At 38.8% G+C, this 22,433-nt stretch overlaps 2 protein-coding genes across 4 annotated transcripts in view; both read left to right on the top strand.

Annotated features, from left to right (window-relative positions):
* The first annotated feature begins 13,226 nt into the window (after positions 1-13,226).
* LOC308388195 (homeobox protein Hox-D4b-like) lies at positions 13,227-17,481 on the top strand. The gene is made up of 2 exons (XM_080868761.1): positions 13,227-15,721; positions 16,364-17,481. Exons 1-2 carry the CDS (start codon positions 15,286-15,288, stop codon positions 16,681-16,683), a joined length of 756 nt encoding a protein of 251 aa, XP_080724887.1. The 5' UTR covers positions 13,227-15,285; the 3' UTR covers positions 16,684-17,481.
* A 478-nt stretch (positions 17,482-17,959) lies between these two features.
* The window catches only part of LOC308388194 (uncharacterized protein), an 8,528-nt gene continuing 4,054 nt past the window's right edge, over positions 17,960-22,433 (top strand). For 2 of the 3 annotated variants that reach the window (XM_080868760.1, XM_080868758.1), the window contains exons 1-3: positions 17,960-20,333; positions 21,073-21,132; positions 21,873-22,005. The gene's annotated coding sequence lies outside the window, so the exon portion shown is untranslated. The other variant, XM_080868759.1, reaches the window with a different exon arrangement.

Raw genomic sequence — 22,433 nt, 5'->3', positions numbered from 1 at the left:
TGACTTTCCGCCCCAACTCAAGACAGAGAGACACGCAGAGAGAGGTGCCATAAAGTAATTTCGCCCAGACAGTCATCGTGACTATATGGTTTTATTGGACACCCTTTCCTGCCTTAGAGCCTCAACTGTCCTTCTAAATGTTAAAGTCATTGTCTGCAGATGAGACTAGACAGCTCCAGTCACGTCTTTTACAGACAGCGAGAGCACAAAACACGGGAAATTTCATTATGGAGGGAATTAAAACGGATTTGCCAAAAAGCATGTGAGTCTTGATGAGGTGTATTTTTCCTGTTTCAGAAGTAATCGTTCAATTTAGGCTAGGTTATCTACAACCTCGGTGTAGCGGTACTGGTAAAAACAGGAAGCTTTAACATCAGCAGTAGTTTGATTTTTTTCAGCTAGAGCAGAACCTTCTTCTTATTTTTAAAGTTAAGAAATGGCCGTCTGAGTTGCAAACACCATTCAGGCCTTTTGTGCTGACTGGGCACAGGTATTGGTTTCTATGGACTAGTATTAAAATAATTTGGTCCTGTATTGGAGCACAGACGAGTGACAAAAGAACGAATATATGCATCCATTTTAATAGCTGATGGACAAGAATAAAAAGTATTATAACCATTTAAATCTCAAAACTTCACTCAGAGCACACGGAAAAATGCATTAGAATTATTGTAGCCGAAAATAGCACTGAATGTAGATAACATATATAAAAAAAGATAATAATAATACTAATAACCTGAAAACATTTTTAAGTAAATGCCTCCAAAGTTCTGATTTAATGTGCACTTTTAATAAAACTATCACAAACGAAACTCTTCCATCTGCATTTACATGTAATTAGCCTCCAAAAGAATAATATTTAAAGTGCTGCAGAAATTCGGATGTATTAGGATGATAGGATTTCACGTAGAAACGTTAAAAGCATTACAACTGTCTAAGTGCTGCATGCTCCCCACCACATTTCTTCAGTATGGTAAAAATAGATTCATAATGATCCATTAACAGAGTCCAGGGCCTCACCAGCTGAGCTGCATGCAAACAATTGATGTAGAAAAGTGATGTGCACTTGCATTTATTATGTTATGAAGAAAAAATATAGACGGTAAAGCACGTAAGCCTACTGCGGCCTGACATGAATATTCTGTTTTATACTAACATAGATAAATTTAAAAAATAAGTTTTATTAATCAAGGTGGTCTCGATAAGTTAAAGTAACATTTTTGAATTAGGTAACTTCAAGACACGAGCTGATTTAAATTCCTCATAAACAAAAAAAAAATCAAAAAACAGGGCTGCTTCTTCATGTGTAATTACTCATTATGTCCACTGGGCGGAGGTGTTGTCTTTCATGAGCTATTTGCACTCGAGCAGTAATTCTATGGTGTGATATTTATTACTGTGGACCTGAGTCCAAATCTCAGATTCTGACGTCAGCTTTCTTCACAGGCAAAATCTCATTCAGATGCTTGCCCCACAGCATTTTACTACATTAACGTGTAGTTTCCCTGACATGAGTTAAGTCTTAGACACAGAACCTTTTTTTCAGAGGACATCGTCACTGAAATTTCCTTTTAGTCTGAGACAACTTAATCCATGTCTGGGAAAGTAGCTGTAAACGTCCAACCTGTAGTATTCAACTGGTGACATGTTAAAAGCTGTAACTGTTCAGGCAATAACCTTTTCTCGACCTCTGGAAGAATTTATAATAATAATAATAATAATGGAACATTTCATTTGGGAGGAAGACAATGAAGGAAAAAAGCAGCTCAGTAATATTCAAACAGCTACTCCGTGATCCGAGTTTCTAATCAATTTCATCCACCCTATTAAATAAATTAATCCTCTTCTAATCCTGTTATGTTTCTTATTTAATAGTCAAAAGGGATAGTAACGCTACTTCCGCTCTGTTTCCTCTTCAAAATAAAAGGTGAAGCAATAATTGAAGCCTCTGAACTCCTTTCGACCTGCAGTTTATGATCAAAGCCTTAAAGTCCATAGAATAAAAAAAGGTTTATTTTTACTGAAACGTGCTCCAAATGATCTGACGCTATTTATTTTAAAGCAGGAGAAAAAAAATGAGAGGGAAAACAAAATGCCTACAAAATACACATTTAGAAAAGAAATTTCGACATTACTCCTTACCAACAGGCAGTGTTCAGCTTTGTCCATCTTATGTCTAAAACCATTTCAACCAGTTTTAGACATAAAATTTGAAATAAAGGCGCATGTACAGAATTCTGAATCAAGAGATGAATGTGTGAGGGTTAAGATAAAAAAGGAGAAATTGTGGAATCTAAAATCAGAATTTATTAAGTTTATTAGTGTGTGTGTGTGTGGGGGGGGGGGGGGGGGGTGCGCGCACGCACGCACACACACACACACACACACACACACACACACACACACACACACACACACACAATATACAGGTGCTAGCCATGATGACTTCCAGTCAAATGTATCCATCCTATAAGGCCAGCCTAAATTTGCTATAGATACCAATATAGACTTTTTAATAAAATGTACTTTATTTTATTTCAGGAAATAACCAGAAAATCAGGGTAAATATGAGAGCTGTTCTGCAACAAAGCGTTGTAGGCTATAATATTACTATTATACTATCAATATTAGCCTAAAATATTAATGTTACACTATTAATATTGTACTTTTCACCAACACAAGGAGGTCTGGAGATCTCCCATGAATGTAATTAGTGTTTTACTTTTGTTTGTTTTGTCTTGTTAAAAAAAAAAAAATTAGTGTTGTTTAACAAAAAAATAAAAATAAAAAAGTACACGTGATGCATTCAGCAGCTCTGTTATTACAATTACTTAAAGTTAATGCACCACTCATATTTTGGGGCTATTCGATATCAGCCAGGAATATGAATATTTCAGTAGAGAAGTTAAGCTGTCTTCACACGTGTAAACTGACGCCAAAAAAGTTTATAGTTGCTATTAAAACTATTTTTATTTATTAGGTTGAAGTCCAGCCAGAGTTCAAAGTATTTTGAAGGGCAGTAATACTAATATATAGACACTTGTGTAGTCGTCTCCGAAGAAGGGTAAAAAAAAAAAAGCCAGTTTAATGATTTAATCAACAAATTTAATTAAGGCAAAATTATTATTATTAATATTACGACGTTTGGGCTGCATGTGGGCCGAAATTGTGGTAGTTATTAATTACTCCAATCTTCCAATAAAATACACTGATATTCCTGTTGCGGCGAACCCGACATCAATACATAACTATAAACTGTGTATCCAGACAGGTTGTTGCCGTCATAGCTAAAATTCTAGTTACAAGATGCCTATATTTGAAGGTTCTGGGGCCTTCCGTTTTGTTCTGTAAGTGTAATGTAGCCTAAAGGAGCTGACTTGTTTTTTCTTACAACATTTATATTTTTAAGGGTTAAATAACAGCTAGTATCAGAGGTGGTCATCGGATGATGGTGGTCTAAATAAATAATGATTAAACCTTCTTAAAACTGCTTCTTAGATTTATCTGGAGCCCTGCCTGCGCGTGTTTGTTTGTTTGGAAATGCGGCTCTCTTTTGCACCCAGCTGCCACAAATTCCAATTTTCTCTTTGCACAACTCACAGGTCGTAAAAGCGTTTTACGACCTGACCCTGTTCGCCATTGGCCGCTCACTGTCATGTGTGCGCGTGCAGTGTGCCGACAGCTTTGCCTCGCGCGCTCTGACACCACAGAAGCGTTTCTCGGCATCCGCGCGCCTCCATGGACGGTAAACAATTTCTCACTTTTTATTTTTGTCTCTCTACTGTTCTCACCCTAAGGTCTTGTTTTTTTTTTTTTAATAACTCGTTACATTTTTCGTTTGAACGTTAAGACGTCATATGTACGGTTTACTTTACTTGTTTACACATATAAGACAAGTTTCTAACCAACAGGCTGTCAAGAAAGCAGTGCTGAAAATGAGACGTATTTTTAGACTCTTTTCATTATGTGTAGGCCTTTTACAAGCCTCGTGCTATTTGCGCTGATTTCTGACTGATTTAATCATCCTTTCTTTTTCTCCTTTTTTTTCCTGCTTATTTCAGAATGCTGTGGAAGAAAATGGAGTCCAGTAGACTGATGATGTCAGGTACTACTTCTGACTAATTCTTTACTATCTAGAACTATCCAGAATGTAATTCAGCAATGTAATTGAGTCCTCACAGTAGTTGTGTTTTTCTGCCGACTAATATCCAAGGTTCAATAAGCTCTCATGTTATGCTGCAGAAATTTTTAACTTTGTGCACTGTGTGCAAAACCGTGCACCCTTACTAAATAACTGAATTTGTAATGATGGTATTAATGCTTCAGGGTCTGTCTGTACACACAAGAAACAGACTGAAACAGACTCCTCTTTAACTCTTTTTATCCAAATGATGAAACCAAATATTAATACTATTGTAAAAAAAAAAAAAAAAAATAAAAAAACAAATAAGGGAAAAAGAGAGAAGCAGCATCCTTCATATTTGCATATAACTGAATTGGGTTAATTACCCTAAATCAAATATGAAAAATGCATCATTTGAATCTATATAAATACTATACATTTAAAATTTATATTGTAAAACAATAATATAATTGTAAATATACATGATGTACATGACGGTGAGATAAGGCCTGATTCCTCTGAGTCTTTAACATACATTTAAGATCACATGACAATGTGCACATGCATATGCTAGCCCAATATTCATACATATTTGTCTGTTTCAGCCATCAATGCAATGTTTATCTGTAAATGGCTCCATGAACCATTGGGGTGCAACACTAACAGGACACCTGGTGGCTCTTGTGAGGCAAACTGCAAAAATAGCCCCAGAAAGCTTTTTTTTTTTTCATTCTCAGGGGATTATCTGGCAGTATTATCACAAAATATCATCTCCTTACATGTTATCTTTAGTGCTTGTTCTGCCATCTGTCTCAGTGCTGATACTTTTCAAGGTCTTTATGTCAGAAATTCAATTTCTGCTTCTTTCCCCTGTAAGTGTACTTAATCAGATGGGCAGAATCATACAGAAGGAATGCTTTCCCCCATGTTTTTGTTTTTGCTGATGTCCCTTTTTATGAGGGCAAGTGTCAGAGAGACAAAGAGACAGAAAGACAGTGTTTTCTCCCTCTTTTGAATTTTACATTTTTTTTCCCCCACAAGGGCAGCAGGCGGGGTGTGAGAGATACAGAGAAACAAAGACAGTATTTCACTGGTGCTGCTCACTCAAGCTCAGCTGGCACTGAGTATTTACAACCTACTGCAATGCGGCAAAGACTCTGTGTGTGTGTGTGTGTGTGTGTGTGTGTGTGTGTGTGTGTGTGTGTGTGTGTGTGTGTGTGTGTGTGTGTGTGTGTGTGTGTGTGTGTGTGTGTGCGGTCAATGCGTATAAGACAGAAACAAAGAGACAAAAGGAGATAGTGACGCAGAGAACGAGGCAGACATTAAATTAAAGCCTGTGACAGACAGAAAGAAAGCCTGAGAAATAATGACAAAGATGTGTGAGATGAGTTTGTGTGTGTGAAGTATAAAACATGCCTGTTTCTCTCTCTTTGCAGTGCAGTGCAAAAACCCAAGTTTCAACTGGATGTTTTTGAAGACAAAAACAGACCGCAGGTTTGTCCAGGGGGCTTCATTTCACAGTTTTCCTCGGCAGACATCGAGGTTTAAGTTGCTTAAACACTATCAAATTTCAGGCTTGATCATGCAGGCTGCTGTTTATTTCTGTTTTAATAGTCCTTCTGTCATGGCTCGTATTTGGTGTTCGGCACAGTTCAGCTCATGCTTGAGCATTTAAATAACAATGTGTTTCTTTATAAAATGCCCTTATTTCCCAGCATTCACACAGTTCGGCTAAATTGGCCATTATCACTGAATGCAAATACTTATTTACAAGCAGTGATTGCCTTATTGATCCTGTCATCTAACTTTCTTAACTTAGACAAAAACATAGACCAATTTGGGGGAACTGCTAGGCCTGGAGTGCTAATGTTATTATTAACCAGCAGAGGGTGCTATTTGCCAGGAAATTGGCAATGCACACTGCAGCGCACACTGCAGATACTGCAAAATATCCATCCACCTTTATCACAGTGCTAACAAACACATAGATAGAAAAATACAGGAGACAGTTTAATCCCACTTCATTCAAGACAGAAAAGGGAACGGCTTTTAAAAGCCAGTAACACAAAGCCCAAGAGCATTATCAAATTTGTAGCACATTTAAAAAAAAAAAAAAAAAAAAAAAAAAAAAAAAATATATATATATATATATATATATATATATATATATATATATATATATGTACTTTTCAGACTTCGAATACATGTGAGCTGGCGCTATTCGGTGTCGTTTGACCACTAGATGGCGTTAGAGACCCAAGGATGACATTTTTAAACAATGGCCTCAGCTAGCTGCACAAATTGAAGCTCTATGGATTTTTAACAGCCGCTGTTCAGACTGGGGTAGCAACACCATCTTCATCCTCCTCACGGTCCAGCCCCGTTATGACGTTCTTTTCTCCCACTTACATTGAATGCACCTGGAGCAGGGGGATTTTCTCCCGCTTAGTGTCCCGGGATCATTTTGTTTGGTCTGGATGGGATTTTATGTTACAGCTGCTAGGGGGAGTCATTAGGCAAGACGCCAAGCCAAGGTGCTATAAATCAGGGAGTCAAGTGGCTTGTGGTTTTAAAAGCACCACTAAAGCTTCAGTGATGGAAAGATTTATACAAAACGCGCACGAACGCTGTTGATCAGTGAAAGTTTGGCCTAATATGATTCATAATTATTAATTAGCCAAATGTTGAATATTTGAGGGTATTGTGCATCATCTTTTCAAGGAAGGAATAAGCCAAAACTAAAATCAATAAAATCTGCCATACTAGGAATAACGATATGTTTAAAAGAACCGATGAAATGCGTTTTATTGAAGTGTTATTGGCTTGTACGCACCAGTAGCCTGTGTGTTTGAATTAGGCTCAATTGTTACCATTGTTTTTGTTATTCATATTTTTCCTTCTTATTATTAGTAGCAGTAAGTTCGGTTATTAGGTTTTTGAAGCATTGCTACTTCATTAGAGAGATTCTTGTGTAACATTTGGTTAAATGTCTTGTTTGTGCCCAGCAGCCGCAAAGCTGCTAAAGCAAGCATACCTGTGTCCAGTCTGTTTTCACAGAGCAACTTTTATGGCTTTATTGCTCCCCATTTACGGAAATCAAAGCAGGAAACAAATGCTCCAAACAGCATTCCAGACACATCCGGAAAATGCAAAAGGCGTTCAGTCTCTGCTTGTTTTAGAGGAAAGCACTGCAGTGCAAACCACATGAGTCTCATGGGAGTGACAGCATGCAGACTCCCCATTTTACGCACACAAAGTATTTTATGCACGAAAATGTATCTGTTAAAAGAAAATTTTAATGGTAAAAAAAAGGCGTTAGATTGAAAATGGGGGAAAAATCAATATATTTTAGAAATGAAAGATAAAAAGGATTTGAAGCTTCAATAAATTGAGAAACCCGTATTCAAAGAACATTTAAGTGAGAAGGAAAACGCATATATATATATTTATATTTAAAAAAAGACCACAAAACGGTTAATTTTTAAATCTCCAACAGCACAACCCCCAGAGATTAAAGCTCCCCTTTTTTTCCTTTGGCGCCATTATCGAATAAAGTGGTTCTGGTGCAGGGCCTAATAATTTATGAACCCTTGTGGGAGTTGCAAGAAAAAAAAGCTGAGCACGTGACGGTAATAAAGTGTGTTTTATTGCCGGAGCTTTGACAAGCCCCAAAATATAACTCAGAGAGAATAGCCGACAGGCGGCCAGATGGGATTGGTAGCCGATATTTGTCCGAAATCAACAGAATGCGCTTTGTATTGCTGAGAGAAACAACCGAGACGGTCTCCACGCTCAGCTTCGATCCGCTCTAACGGGATTTTACACTACACTAACGAACGATCGCGTTTTAACGCGAGAGCAGGACAGAGCAAGTAAGTGTGTTTCGTTTTTCATATTTGGCGCAGATATGAAGTTATGACTATGGGGCAAGGGGGGCAGGAAGAACATGGGTGGGGGAAGTGATCTCCGAATGAAAGCGGTGGTCGGGAGACCCCCGAGGGCCCTTGGTAGAGTGAGAGAGCGGTTCAGAGAGCCACCTGTAGTCCAATATATAATCGAATTAACTGAAGCAATAAATACGTTTGGACTGAAAGTAAACTTACATCGAATTTGTGAGAAAAATGTTGACTGTCCCATTTAGTTCGATTTAAGGCGTGTTTTAGTAGAAAGAAATCTGAAGAAATATTTGTTTGCTTTATATTGTCTCAGATCTAATATTGAAACTGCCGGTATATACTCCAGTACTCAATATATATGATTTTCTTCAAAAACAAAATTATCCACTTACACCTCTTTCAAGGAGAAAAAACCCTCTTTCAGTGGGGGACTGTTTAGGATCACAGGTTTAATGTTGCTGTCTGCATTCAGCTCATTGCGGACAGATGATTGATGCCGAAAAGCTGTTCCTCTGATTCTGGAAGAAAGATAACAGTAGTCAGAATTTTTAACGTGCTCTGTAGTAAGTCCTTAACATGAAACTCTATATCCGTGCTCGTGTGTGTGTGTGTGGGTGTGTGGGTTTACGATTTCCATGTGGCATATGTGTGTGTTCCTAAATCGGAAAACGGTAGCCTGCATCCTTTCTGAGGCGGCTTTATTCCATATGTTGAGGATTATCTTGCTTGTGTACATTTCGAAAATATAACCTCCCATTTAGATTATTATTATTATCAATAATAAAACAAATCATAATAATATTAATATGAATATCCTGTGGAATAATTTAATCAGGCTGGAGAAGTGCAATAATGCAAAACTAACCAGTCGCTTGCTTGGGAACTACACTTCTGTTTGGCGCATTCAAAATGATTTTACTATTGTCGTTGCTCGGCTCATGTTTGTATGGATATGTAAACGCAATCAGATAACAGGAGTTATGGCGTCTTTGTTGAGATGTTAAATTTTACAGCTATCTCTCTAACGCCAAGCCCCGCTCCCTATAGGCTATAAACAGAAGCCAGAAGAGAACTATAAACCAGTGGTTTATGGCAAGGGGAAAATTTTGATTATACTCACAGCTGGGCACTCCGTTCAAGAGAGGCATGACAATTTAAAAAATACATGGCAGCAGGGACATTAATCTTTTAAATAACTAAATAATGGTTACGACTGCGGAGAGGGGAGCCTCACTAAGCTGCAACAACAAATTTTGCAATTGAGGCATCTTTTTTCACATTTTAACTTAAAAGTGAGTTCAGTCTTCTGAAGACGGATTGTTGTGTGTGTGTGTGTTACTTATTCTTATTTTGGCTTAACTGTATATATTTTTTAATATGTCATTTTATTTTTTCCGTAAAATTAAAGAATTTAATTGTTTACATACCGGCAACCATTTCGAACTGGTGCAGTTCACAGATATTTATGGGAGCTATGTTCACAACCCGTGTGATTTTTGAGGATTTAAAACTAGGGGTGTCTTATTTTGATGTAGTTTGATATAATTGTAGTTTTACGCATGCGTTTGTGGAAAAAACAAACTTAAAAAATCAATTAAAAAAGAAGCTTATAAATTTTTTTAATTAGAATTATGAGGTCAATATTGTTGTTTTTGTACTGAAAGTTGATTTATTCCCTCTTAGTGAAAAATGACCATATTTGAAACAATTTCAAAGTAAATCATTTTAGTCTCACAGTTAATAAAGTGTATCTTGTTAAATGTAAAAGGATCGTTTCCGGCGTTATAGATAATACATTAATTCCAAAAATATTTTTTGCAGTCTTGCCATAAGTGCTTGCTCATTTAAACTGCCCTCAGCATTTAATTTTACAGTTAGTTTTACTAATTTACAGCCAGATTTTCCGGGTTTTGCTCGATCGCACTGGTCAGTTCGAGACGGTGCCTGGGTTCCCATGCGGGGCTGGAGTTCGCAGTTAATGTCTAAACCGGGTTAAAGCAGCTCTCAGCTCGGCTTTGACCCGGCACAGGGCCGGGGGTGGAGGGGTGAGCCCGCGGTCAGCCTGTCTAAGATGAAAAAGTGAAACGACCCCAGAAAGAAAAGCCACAACTGAATGGCTTCATGTCAAACTCGGGATGAGAGGAAAATTTATTTATGCGATCTTCTAAAAGGCAATAGGCTGTTTATACGGATAAGTGCTTATGTTACTGCTGCTTGTGGTTATATCATCTGCAGACCCGAGTGTTGGATTCAGATCTGCAAAGACAGCCTGGTGAAAAATTACGTAGTCGGAGTATCACATGAACACCAAGTCTGCAGCGAAAGTATCCAAGACGATCATCTTGGACTGAATTAAATCTACAACCGGAGTGAAGAGGGACATTAAAGACGTCTAATTATACTACCAGATTTACAGCGTTAATCAATAATCAACCTACAATGGAAAAACGATACGAGAAGGTTGATTAAACCGCTGCCAAAGTAGCAATAAGTCATACATGTGGTAGAGAATCCCTTTTAGATCAGTGGATCATATTCAAATAACGGTCACGCACGCATCCTCCCACTTTAACCCCTAATATCGGAGGAGACTATCCAACGAGCGAGCGAGAGAGAGAGAAAGAGAGGGAGAGAGGGAGGGAGAAACCCACGGAACAATAGGCTCGCGACTCCCGCAGGCCGCGTGAACTCTGCGTGGTCCCCACCTCGAGCCCCTGCGTTGGCCTGTCCAGCGCGGGGACTAATGAAACGGTGAACCAGCGGTCAACGATTCTGATTGACCCTCTGGCGACCTGACGGCAGCTAGGCTACATTCTTAAAGAAGAATGCTCTTTGAGAAACCGAAGCATCGCTCCGTTGTTGTTGTCTGTAAAAGAAATCCACCAAAGTTCAGAGCTAGGGAACACCATTCAAAGGTGTAAGCTAATGACGCCAGTGTCCGAGGGCAAGAATAATTGTGAAAAATGAAAGTCAAAAAACAAAACAAAAAACTCAGGATTAATAGTTCAACGTGAATGAACTCTCTTTTTTTGACCATTTGTATTTTCCACATCAGCAGAAAGGTGCCCTAAACTCTGCAGTTTCATTTTTCACCCAAAATCAATCAGAATTGTTATGGATCAGTGTTTGCTTCGCTCTTTTATTTTTGTTTAGCTTTCCCACTGTTTAACGTGAAACCAATCATGCTCTACATAAAGTTTTGCTGTTCTTCTCACTCCATGCAACGCGAGCTTTTTGCTTTCGCAACAAATGGTTCTGACCGGAGTTGTCATCAACCACTCATTCAACCAGCCATGGGAATTTAGAACATGTAAACACAAGGAATGAGCGTCTGCCAGAGCACAGAAAATCGCCTAGGGGAAGAAATGGAAACAGAAACTCTATGTGGCATCTTGACCAAATTTGCAATACAACTCGAAAAACAATGCAGACGTCAGCAATATTCATAATGATACATTACTGTATAAAGAGGTGAAGTGTGTGGGAATGGGAAAAAAAAGGCGTGGATAATGTTGCCCTCAGTGGAGCATGAGCATTGACACGTGAGACAAATCAATACATATGTAACACATACATCTTACCCAAAATTTAATATACAAGCAAAAAGAGTCAACATGATGACTAATGCTGTCAATTGCAAGTGCACAACTTGAATTCAAATACAGTTGGGTATAAACTGTGGTGCCTTCACTGGCAGCTGACAGCAGATGTTCAGCTGTAAACATTTAGAGGCGCTGTGGACCACCATAAATGTATTTCAGCAGGAACTAATGAGAAATTTAGATTCAGTTTCAGGGCCAAGTTCTCTGCAATTTTCAGTTCAGTCCAATAAATCTGAGGTTGAGGCCAAGTTTGGAAATTACCCCCAGCCACTATTTTAATGTGGATTAGTTTCACTGCAGCTGGTAGTTTGTTTACCAGCAAACTTGGCAGGAGACCAACTGCAATTTGGCAGTTACACTACAATCAAAGCTTGGCCGGCTAAATTATGAAAGACATGCAACTTTTAACTGCTGGTGGGCAACAGCACAGATCGCCTCCTCCTTGATTTCTAATGTTTAACGTAAAGAAATGTGGCATACTTGTTTAACAAAGTGAGGTCATCAGTAACAAACTTCTCTACTGTAACAAAGTCTTTCTGATAAGCTAGCTTTTACCTCAGAAAGCCAAAATAGTATGCCTCAGTAAAGACATGGAAGAGAAAGCGGGGTCAGACTCACAGTCACACTTGCAGAACTTCAATGAATTGTGTTCAAACGATAAAATTGATATCAGAGTAACTCCGACAGTTTGTATAATAATTAACAAATGAGAATGTGGCTAGGACAAGGTGACCATCTCAGTTTCACATTAACTATACTCTGCTGCAGTTATCTTATGGGCAACTGTTTGCCCTCTTTCCAGTGGAAGGTGAGCTATTTTTCATGCAGCAAGACCAATTTCATAAACCTGAAATTCACCTTGTGCGAATTATTGCTGACCTGCCTAGAATTTATGGTTTTATGTTAAACTGTAGAGCCAATTTAGAAGTAATTAACTTCAAGGACATTTACCAATATTAGGTAGGACAAAATGAAACATTTTGCAGCATATCTTTAAAATGTACACATTAAAATGATATACGAATAATTAGAAGACACTGCCTTGCAGTTTTCAAGAAAATATCATAAACTAATCCAGTTCCAGATAACCTTCTGGATCCAGGGAATCAATTCATGCCTATGTGGAGAGCATTATGATTATTTAACCCGAGGAGAAGTCTGAAGTCTCAGGATGTTCTTGTTGAGCTTGCTAGTCTTCTGGATGATGGCCTCACCAGTTTACAGTAATTGCACACATGTATCAGAATTAATGTGTTATGCCTTATAACGAATTATTGATGTCAGAAGGTACATGCTGAAGCACCATTAATGGTTTCAATAAATTATACAATGACACTTAACAACAGGTACACGCACATCTTTACAAAGAAGGGACTGGCTGAATAGTGATTTTGGGCATTGTAATTACTCTTACGCAGAGCATTAGTCAACACAATGGCCTCTATGAAAAAAGTCAGAATGAGGGCACAGGAGTGTAAATCTCTGTCAACAACAAAAAGAAGTCATCAGCAGCCAGCCATGAAGTGAACCTTCGCCTATATATACCCTGTAGAACCGAATGTGTGTGGAGCTGCCTCAGTCACAGATTGGGTTCTTGGGGAGTCTATGGGCGATGACTAACCATCCATCAAAATCCACGACAGGGGAGGAAAAAGGGATGACTCTTTACTGTGCTCTAGCTTTGCTAAAGGAACGTGTCCTTCTTCAGCCCTACAGTTCCACACTTTCATAGATTAGAAGGATTGTTTGACATTTGTGCAGTGTCAAGCACAGAAAAGTGTCCGTGAAGTGATGCTGTGCTTTGCTGCATACAAATGGATTGGCAAATCGGGCAGGATGGTTTGCTCATACTGAGTTTCACGGCATGAATTGTGATCATGCCGCTGGATCTAATTTCCTGCATGGTAGCGTAAAGGTTTGCTCAGTGACAAATCATAAAATCAATATTAAGTGCAGCATCTCAACAAGAACCACAGCACAGTATCTTGTTCTGGGGTGTAGAGCTGATAAAGCCCTGGCTTATGAAAAAAATGCAACTCTGTTTGCTGCCCTGAGTACACCACCTCTGCAGACCATTCACAAATGTAGTAAATCTGTAACTCTTCAGTGAAAATCTGTTCACACCTTCCCTTTATCTCAGCTGGAACAAAAACTGTCTGATAGAAACTGAAGCTACAAACGCTTCGGCTGAAAAATATCCATTGTAACAACAATGGATGAGCTGCCTATTTAAATGGCACTAGACCATGACACAGAAAAAAAATATTCTGACACTCTATTACCTATTTGGTTGCTTATCAGTCACTCTTTAAGGGCTGCTTTGTCTAAATGACTCATTAGATCAGAGCCATTAAGCCCAAAGATGCATGAGTCCAGTTGTATTTTGTCAGCCATGGCAAAGACTTCAAACGCATTACATCCTCCATAGGAACTCTTTAATGCTTTTTACAGGAGTATTATAGGAAGGGGTAAAAGTAGTTCATGTAGTAAAACTGGGGTTTTAGCTGCGCATCAGTCTTGCCAAATCCTCGGAGAGCAGCTGCAGCCAAAGAAATCCTCGTGAAATCTTGAAGGATTTCATACGGATTAATGGTCGATTGCTGGGTGTAAAGATGATCTATCAAGACCTTGACATTTGCGATTTACCATTTTTAAAGGGATCACTTTAGCAAAAGAGCAAAATTCCTTGCGCAATGACGCTCATTATGTCTCTCTTTCTTCGTGTGAGGGCACACATTTAGCATATTCCCACTTATCTCTTTCACCCTTTTTTCCACTAATTTTGCATTAAGCTTCATTTTTTAAGCCGTCGCATTTTTGTCTCGTTCGGCTTGATTTAGCATCATTTTTTTTAAAGCAATGCATTTTTCTCCCCCTCCTTTAAAAGCCGTGCTGGTGAGCGGGACACCTCGGCCTGACCTCGGCCGAACAAAGCCAACTACTAGTCACTGTCTGGGAACCTTTTATCCCATTCTTTTATTTGAGGCCTTTCTGACCGGCCACGTTTTGTTGTCCGTCCTTTGACTGGCCACAAGGCCAAATATGGCCCCGCCGTCCCTCAATATGGGCCAGATTAATTTTTCAGTTTCGGCCATCTGTGGGGGTAAAAGTCAGTCAGCTAAAAGTCATAAATCTACAGTCAGCGCGTCTTCAATAGGGGCTGTGTGGCAGAGGGTGATAGATAGATAGATAGATAGATAGATAGATAGATAGATAGATAGATAGATAGATAGATAGATAGATAGATAGATAGATAGATAGATAGATAGATAGATAGATAGATAGATAGATAGATAGATAGATAGATAGATAGATAGATAGATAGATAGATAGATAGATTTGAATTACTCATATTAACACTTTAAACTGTCAGGATTATTTTTCAGTGTCCACAAACACCTAACCGTAGCAACTTACCCGGCCAGCAAATCTTCATTAGTTCTATAATGAACATTTTTTTCCTCCAAATTATCCCATTACGTCTGCCATAAACAACCAAAAGTGTCGCCTCTCATTGGCTGGCCGCAGGGTCACGTGGCCCGAGCGGCCGTCCGTCTATTTGACAGCCGCAGGATGGCTTCATGCCAGAGGGGGGAAAAGAGACAGAGAGAGGGGAGAGAAAGAAAAATTAGTATTCTCCTACCAGCCTCACTATAAATCAATCATGGAGTCCTACGTGGTGAGCTGTAAATATGCTGAGCCGCAGTTCCCGCCATGTGAAGAAGATTACAGTAATTTTAATGAACAAGGGGGGTATTACAACAACCCCGAGGACAGTGGCAGTTTTGGAGGGGGTTATATGTCCATGCAGCCCCCTCCGCCTCCCTATACACAACAACAAACCGGTTATCAACACTCTTTGCAGGGGCATCGCCGGCAAGATGGAGAGGACCCCTCGCAGCATCAAGATGCAACCTACCCGGTCTACAGAGAGACGGACGGGCCCGTGAAGGAGAGGTTTCCCGTGGGTGACCTGCAGTGCCAGGCCTGGATGACCTGCGCAAAGCCCGCTCAGGTGCAGAGGAAAACGGCCTGCCAGGGCAAAGACAAGCCGCCCATTGTTGTCTACCCGTGGATGAAGAAAGTGCACATCGCTCATGGTAGGGTAGCCTGAACGTTTTAATCAGTCGATCTTCACTCCCCATTTCATTTCTCCATAACACTGGTGTATTTCTCATGTTAATGTTTTTTATTTTTCTTTCTTTCTTTCTTTCTTTCTTTCTTTCTTTCTTTCTTTCTTTCTTTCTTTGTATAGTGTTTTGTCCATTTGTGAGCATCGCTTTTTGTTGTCGAGTTATTTACGATCTTAGTGAGAGTCAGCGAGAATTACAACCCCTATAAAGTTTTATGACCCTGCCCTGCTACAGCTTGTTTGTGTGTATGTGTGTGTGTGTGTGTGTGGGGGGGGGGGGGGGGGGGGGGGGGGGGCAAGCAAGCTTATTGTGTGTATCTGATGTGTAACGCTTGCGGCGGAACAAACCTTTAAAGATAAAAGTCAAAATCGTTTCTTGGGCATCTTCCCAGACCACCACGAATGAAGATTACGACAGGAAAGGCTACGTGATTATATCTGGAATGAGAATTTTAAAAGATCAACTCATTTTTATTTTAAATATATTCTTAATATGGGGCTTCACCCAGGCCCATCCTCATCATTACGGAACACAAAACAAAATAAAAGCTGTAAGATAAATAAAATAAATTTAAAGCGGTCTTTAAACCTCTGTTCTTTGTTTTTACAGTTAATCCAAATCACGTGGGCCCGGAGCCAAAGAGGTTGCGGACGGCCTACACGCGACAGCAGGTCCTGGAGCTCGAGAAGGAGTTTCACTTCAGCCGCTATCTCACGCGCCGCCGCCGCGTCGAGGTGGCCCACGCGCTCTGTCTGTCCGAACGGCAGGTGAAGGTGTGGTTCCAGAACCGGCGCATGCGCTGGAAGAAAGACAACAAATTGCCCAACACCAAAGGAAAGAGCAAAAACAAGAAAGCGACCGACAACAACAACAACAACAACAGCAACAGCAGCAGCAGCGACAGCATGAAGACGGTTATAACTGTCTAAACACACAGGAGCGCAGAGTGTGGCAGTCGAAGCAGCCATGGTAGCACCTTCATTCTCCAAAGCTGATGTTGCTTAATTTATCCAGGGTGACTGCAGTCCTCAAACAATTCTCACCTGCTTTAAAGTTACGGCTTTGACGAACACACGTTTATAAATTCCATTATGTATTTTTTCCCTTGTTTTTAACTTCACCTTTGGAGCATTTTAATTTTTTTCCTTTTTTGAGGTTTCATCCATATTGAATCTCATAATTAATGAATGAATGAATATATTTTAAGTTCACGGAGGCCCTGACATCTCTCTGGTGCAGACAGGGAATTGCTTCATATTTAGACATCCGATGAAGACGCAAAAACAGTGCTCGTTTGTCGCGGTGCCAAAATACTCGTGACTGCGTGGAACAGGATGAATCAGGGTTTTCTTTTCTCCACAGGGTAAACATAATACAGGGTTATATAACAGCTACCTAAAAGCAGAAAAATCCTAATTTATGAATATGCACGTTACCAAAATGTTACATAAACTGGCGCTTAAAGGGTAGGTAGAAGAGCAGAAACACCAAATTGCGTGTTGAGTGACTGCACAAATTATGTTTTAGCTTTTGATTTTGTACAGAGAAGCATCCAAAAATAATTCATATTTGGAAGGAAATTAGCCATATTTTTTCTTGGATTTTATTTCCCACATTTATAATTTTGTTTTTAAAAAAGAGCCAAAATGAAGGTACAATTTTTTAACGCACACACCTGACTGTAAATCCAACTTCTTTTCTCAGGGTTACAGGGTTTTACAAAGAGATCTTTTTTTTTCTGAAAAAACTTGTTTGATTTCGCACCGAGAGGATTAAATTAGCCCTCTGTGAAATACCATGATGTTGCATATAAATAGGTATGTTCTCTCTTTGATTCCAGTTTAATATGCTATCGATATCTATCATAGTCTACGCCAGTACTTATGTTTAATTTGTAATAATTAGAAGTATATTTTATTCGTTCTTTATAGCAAGCATCTTCTCCGTTATTTTTTCGTTACTTTTGAAAAAAAAGTGTATTCCTGTAATAATTTTATATGTGGAAATGTTTTGATAAAAATAGATGAGAAAATAATAATAATAAAAAACTTCAAACATTAAAGGTGTGAATATTTTTCTGTGTTGGAAGATAAGCGAAGGACCGATGATTTTTTTTTTTTTTTGGCGATAGGGGAAGATGAGGTCGGGAGAGAATCAACGGAAGTGACGTGTGATTAGAAACAGTGAGTTAAAGGCGAAATCGTGATATCCATTTTCGGCTTAAGAAAATAAAATAAATAAATATATAAAATAAATAAATAAAATACGGTGTCATCTTTAAGCAGCACGGTCTTTGTCGCAGTCACAACTTAACGGGGACTCATGGTATAGATAAGCCAAGACTAATGTCTAGTGCGTCATGGCTCCGTTGACAAGCTTTTAAAATGCATGCACGCTGTCCCACGGGTGGATTTAGGTTGATCTTTACAGTTTTCTGATTTTCGAGGAGTTATTAAACGGAGCCGAAACTAAGGAGAAAATTTGGCGTTAAAATATTTAAATTTGTGGGTATTCTGTGTCTTTTACTGTTTAAAATTTTTTGGGATGTAAATTATTATGTTAAGAGACTTAAGTATTGTCTATGATGATATCTTTGTTTAGAAGTTTATAAATCCCAGATACAATAATTCGGGCTTCTCATAGATTTGTTTGTCCAAATCGCGAATTTCATATATAAACTTAATATCAACTTAATATCACTTAAGTTGATATTCATATTTTTGTATGAATATCAACTTAAGTGAAATCGTTTGTGCCAGGATCAAGATTAGCGGTTAGGCCTATGTGTATAGTAAGTTTACGGGAAAGGAACGTAAATCAAAGTAAAATCCCTTGAAGTAGTGAAATCATGGCTGTGTGTATTTGTGTGTTGATATGTAAGAGAAATGAGCGCTGAGTGCCAATAATTGGTGGCTTCCGTTGGAGACTCGGTTACATGTGCAGGATAGGCACAAAGGGGCTGACACGGAGCAACCTGGATTATCTATCACACGCTGAAGATCAACCACAGAGCTGCCACAATCATGACAAACAAAGTTCAGATCTTCACTAAAAACAGAAAAGCTTCTGAAGTTCTGCATGTCTGCAGTTTGAGATGTTACTCAGGGGAATAATACCACAAAAACACGTCAAACATCTGGAATTCAAAACCTGATCCCACTAAGACACACGCGTGATTACAAACGAGATGCAATTATTCCTAAAATTTCACACCACAAGTTCACACACATTCATGTATTTTATGTACATTTAAATGGACAGAAACAGAATGCAAACAGAATGCAATAATACTGAACAGCATACTTTGTAGATATGCATGTGTTTGTGTTTGTGCGTGTACACCTACCTATCTTTCTCTAGTCTGTGATGAAACAGGAATGCCCCCGACTGGTAGCATTAAGTATTACAGTCTGGAAGAGATTCTTTTTTTCAGGTTAAGATAAATAATATTTTTTCATTTAAGAAAACATGGAAATATTTACATTAGAAATACATGGATATATTTATCATTAGCCCTTTGGATTAACAGAAATGTGTATAATACAATGTACCGTAATCAATGCTACACTGTAAAAAAAAGGCAGTGAAATTGACATAAAAACCATGTAAAACCCCTACAGAAATGTATAGTAAACCCCAAAACACAACTTTCCTGTTTCGATCACAGTGAATTATTGTAAACCTTTAAACAGAATGTTCCTGTTATATTTACAACATGAATGTGTGATTACAATCAAATTTATTGGTTAAAACTACAAATACTGTGAATAAAAACAGTGAAACACCGTAATACTCATAACCAAACAATCATGTTAATTTGACATGCAAATACTGTAAAAATCACAGTTTTAGTCAGTTTTTCTTAAAAACACATGACCTATATGTAAGTCACTTTACAACTGCATGGTTGTACTGGGCCTACTTTTAACATGATTCATGAAATGATGCAAAGTCATGGATAGGACTAATAAAAATGTTTTCACAGAAGATGTCATTGTGAACCTGAGAGGTTGCCTCTCCATTTATAGGCTATATAAAAATATACAATTAAAATTGTTTACATCATGTTTTTTTCTTAAATCATTCGGGCTATTTGCAGCCTATTGTAGGGTAACCAATAAGAAATTATTATTTAACAATTAAGTAATGCTTCTGTCATAATGCTTGTATTCTTTATGTTTCTTTTAATTGCAATGTGATACTTAGACTAGAATACTTTTTTGGGTTAGGTCAGCAATGTCTCATTATTACAGGCTAAACAAACTTACAGTGCCTCCCATAGGATCTCTATGGTGCCTCATCTCCACAGAGCTGTAAGCTACTTCAGGCCACTCACCGTTGCACTGAGCGCGCCTAATTTTGAATGTGCATCTGAAGCTCGTCTCTGATTGGATAATGACGTGAGGGCGGGAGGAGAAGAGCGCCTAGTTCACGACCCTAACCCTAACCCTAGCACGAGAGAGAAGACGGGAGAAGAAAACGTTGAACTTTTAGCAACTACGTTGTTAGGACAAATTACAAACATACGATTTCAAGTGTTTTTTGAGGATCTGTGTTTGTTCGTCAGAAAGTCTGCACGGTAAGTTCAATATCTTGGCGACGTTTTTTTGAGATAAAAGCACCAGTTGATATTTAGACTAATGCTCATAACTTAGCGCTAGCATGCTAGTTCAGCTGAAAAGCACAGGCAAACTTTTGAAATACTAAAAATGATCATCTGCGTCTTTTGTAAAAAGGTATTGGTCACATTAAGAGGCTATGTACCACATTGCAGAGTGCATAAGAATGAGCCTTGTTGTATTTTTAAATGTGTTGGCGCAAATTGCAGCCAAACATTCACCACGTACTCTGCTTTCAAGGGGCATGTTTATCGTGTGCACAATGCACCTGCACTTCAAGCTACTCCTAAAGCTCTTGTTGCAGATTTAAAATGTGCAGTTTCATTATGTGCCCGCCATTTTCAAACAGTGAAAGAGCTAGTGTCTCACTTAAACGATCACATTGCAGAGGGCAGGTCTGTGTCATGTCCAGTAAGTGGTTGTAAGCATATGTTTACAAAAAAGTCATCATTTACTTCTCACATGTGTAGGAAGCATAAAGCTTGTTCCCCAGATGGTATTGATGATATGTACAAGGAATCTCGTCCTCAGCCCCCAAATGACAGTACAGAATATTCAGAAAACACACATGAAACCATGGCATCTGCTAGTTCAGCCAGTGATATGCCAGAGAAGGATAGTCATTCTTATCTCAGAAACATGTGTCTCTTTTACCTTAAACTGCAAGGACAGCTGCTAATTCCTGCCTCTACTATACAGACTATTGCTGAGGAAATGCAGAATGTGCACGAATTGGGTCAAGCCTACACAATTAATAAGGTAAGTTGTTTACTAAAAAATGAAATGAACCTATCAGATGAAGCAGTCACTAAAATCTGTGACTGCATTAAAGAGTCAGATTTGTTCTCTGCTTGCCATCAGGGACAACTAGGAACAACACACACCAGAAATCAAACATTCAAAAAAATGTTTAAATACACAGAACCCAAGAAAGTGCCATTGGGAATGGATGAAAACATGACAGAAAAATGTGCTTACTACATACCAGTTGGAGAAACCCTGAAGAGCTTTTTAGAGTCACAGTTATGGAGGAATACACAGTCACAACAGTTTGGGGGTCCTGATGTAGAAATTTTTAAGGATTTATATGATGGCAAAATTTTCAAATGTCACCAGTTCTTTAATGAAAACCCTGAAAGCCTCAAACTGATTTTGTACCAAGATTCATTTGAGGTAGTGAATCCCCTGGGTTCTGCTAAAAAGACGCACAAACTTCTTGCAGTCTATCTGTCATTAGCAAATTTACCCATTCATTTGCGTTCAAATACAGATAACATGTTTTTAGTCCTGTTGTGTGTTGAGAATGACTTCAAGCATTTTGGAATAGCCAAAGTTTTCTCAGAGTTGTTGGCAGATCTGAAATCCTTGGAGACAGATGGAATAGATGTAGATGGAGAAACAGTAAAAGGGGGTCTTTACTGTATTGCTGGGGACAACTTGGGTTCTCATTGCATAGGAGGGTTTACAGAAAACTTCAGCTGCTCTCAATATTTTTGCAGGTACTGTGAAGTAACACGAAGTGAGTTTTATGCTGATCCGAATGCCTGTGGTCCTCCACGCACTCCAGAGACGTATGACGCGGCTGTTGCTGATCTCCAGTCTGAAACTATCCAAGACGTCAGAGGAATAAAGGTAAACTCCATCTTCAATACCCTTCAGTCTTTTCACGTATCCCAGCCTGGTCTCCCACCTTGTCTAGGTCATGACCTCTTTGAAGGAGTTGTGTCATATGATCTAGCACTGTACCTGAAGAACATTATAAAAAATAAAAAATGGTTCACATACTCCCTTTTAAACAGACGCATTAAACAGTTTAAATATAAAGGATCCGAAGCACTTACAAAGCCATGTACTGTCAAACCTGACGGATCCAAATTATCAGGGCAAGCCGTTCAAAACTGGAACCTTTTGAGATTGCTGCCAGTTTTGATTGGTGACAAAGTACAAAACCACGAGGATGAAGTATGGCAGTTAGCTCTCCAGTTGAAAGACATTGTGGATCTTATTTGTGCTCAGAGCACAGAGACAATCCTTGTCCCAGATAGCATTCGCTGACATTT

This window comes from Rhamphochromis sp. 'chilingali' (assembly GCF_963969265.1).
Source record: "Rhamphochromis sp. 'chilingali' genome assembly, chromosome: 20".
In the NCBI taxonomy this organism is placed as follows: Eukaryota; Metazoa; Chordata; class Actinopteri; order Cichliformes; family Cichlidae; genus Rhamphochromis; species Rhamphochromis sp. 'chilingali'.
The sequence above is the reverse complement of the archived record's forward strand: the minus strand, read 5'-3'. Positions and strand labels throughout refer to the sequence as shown.

Excerpts from the sequence above, each read along its gene's own strand:
- LOC308388195 (XM_080868761.1), top strand. The coding sequence starts at position 15,286 with ATGGAGTCCTACGTGGTGAGCTGTAAATATGCTGAGCCGCAGTTCCCG. Across the intron at positions 15,722-16,363 it reads GAAAGTGCACATCGCTCATG|TTAATCCAAATCACGTGGGC; the intron begins GTAGGGTAGCCT and ends TTGTTTTTACAG.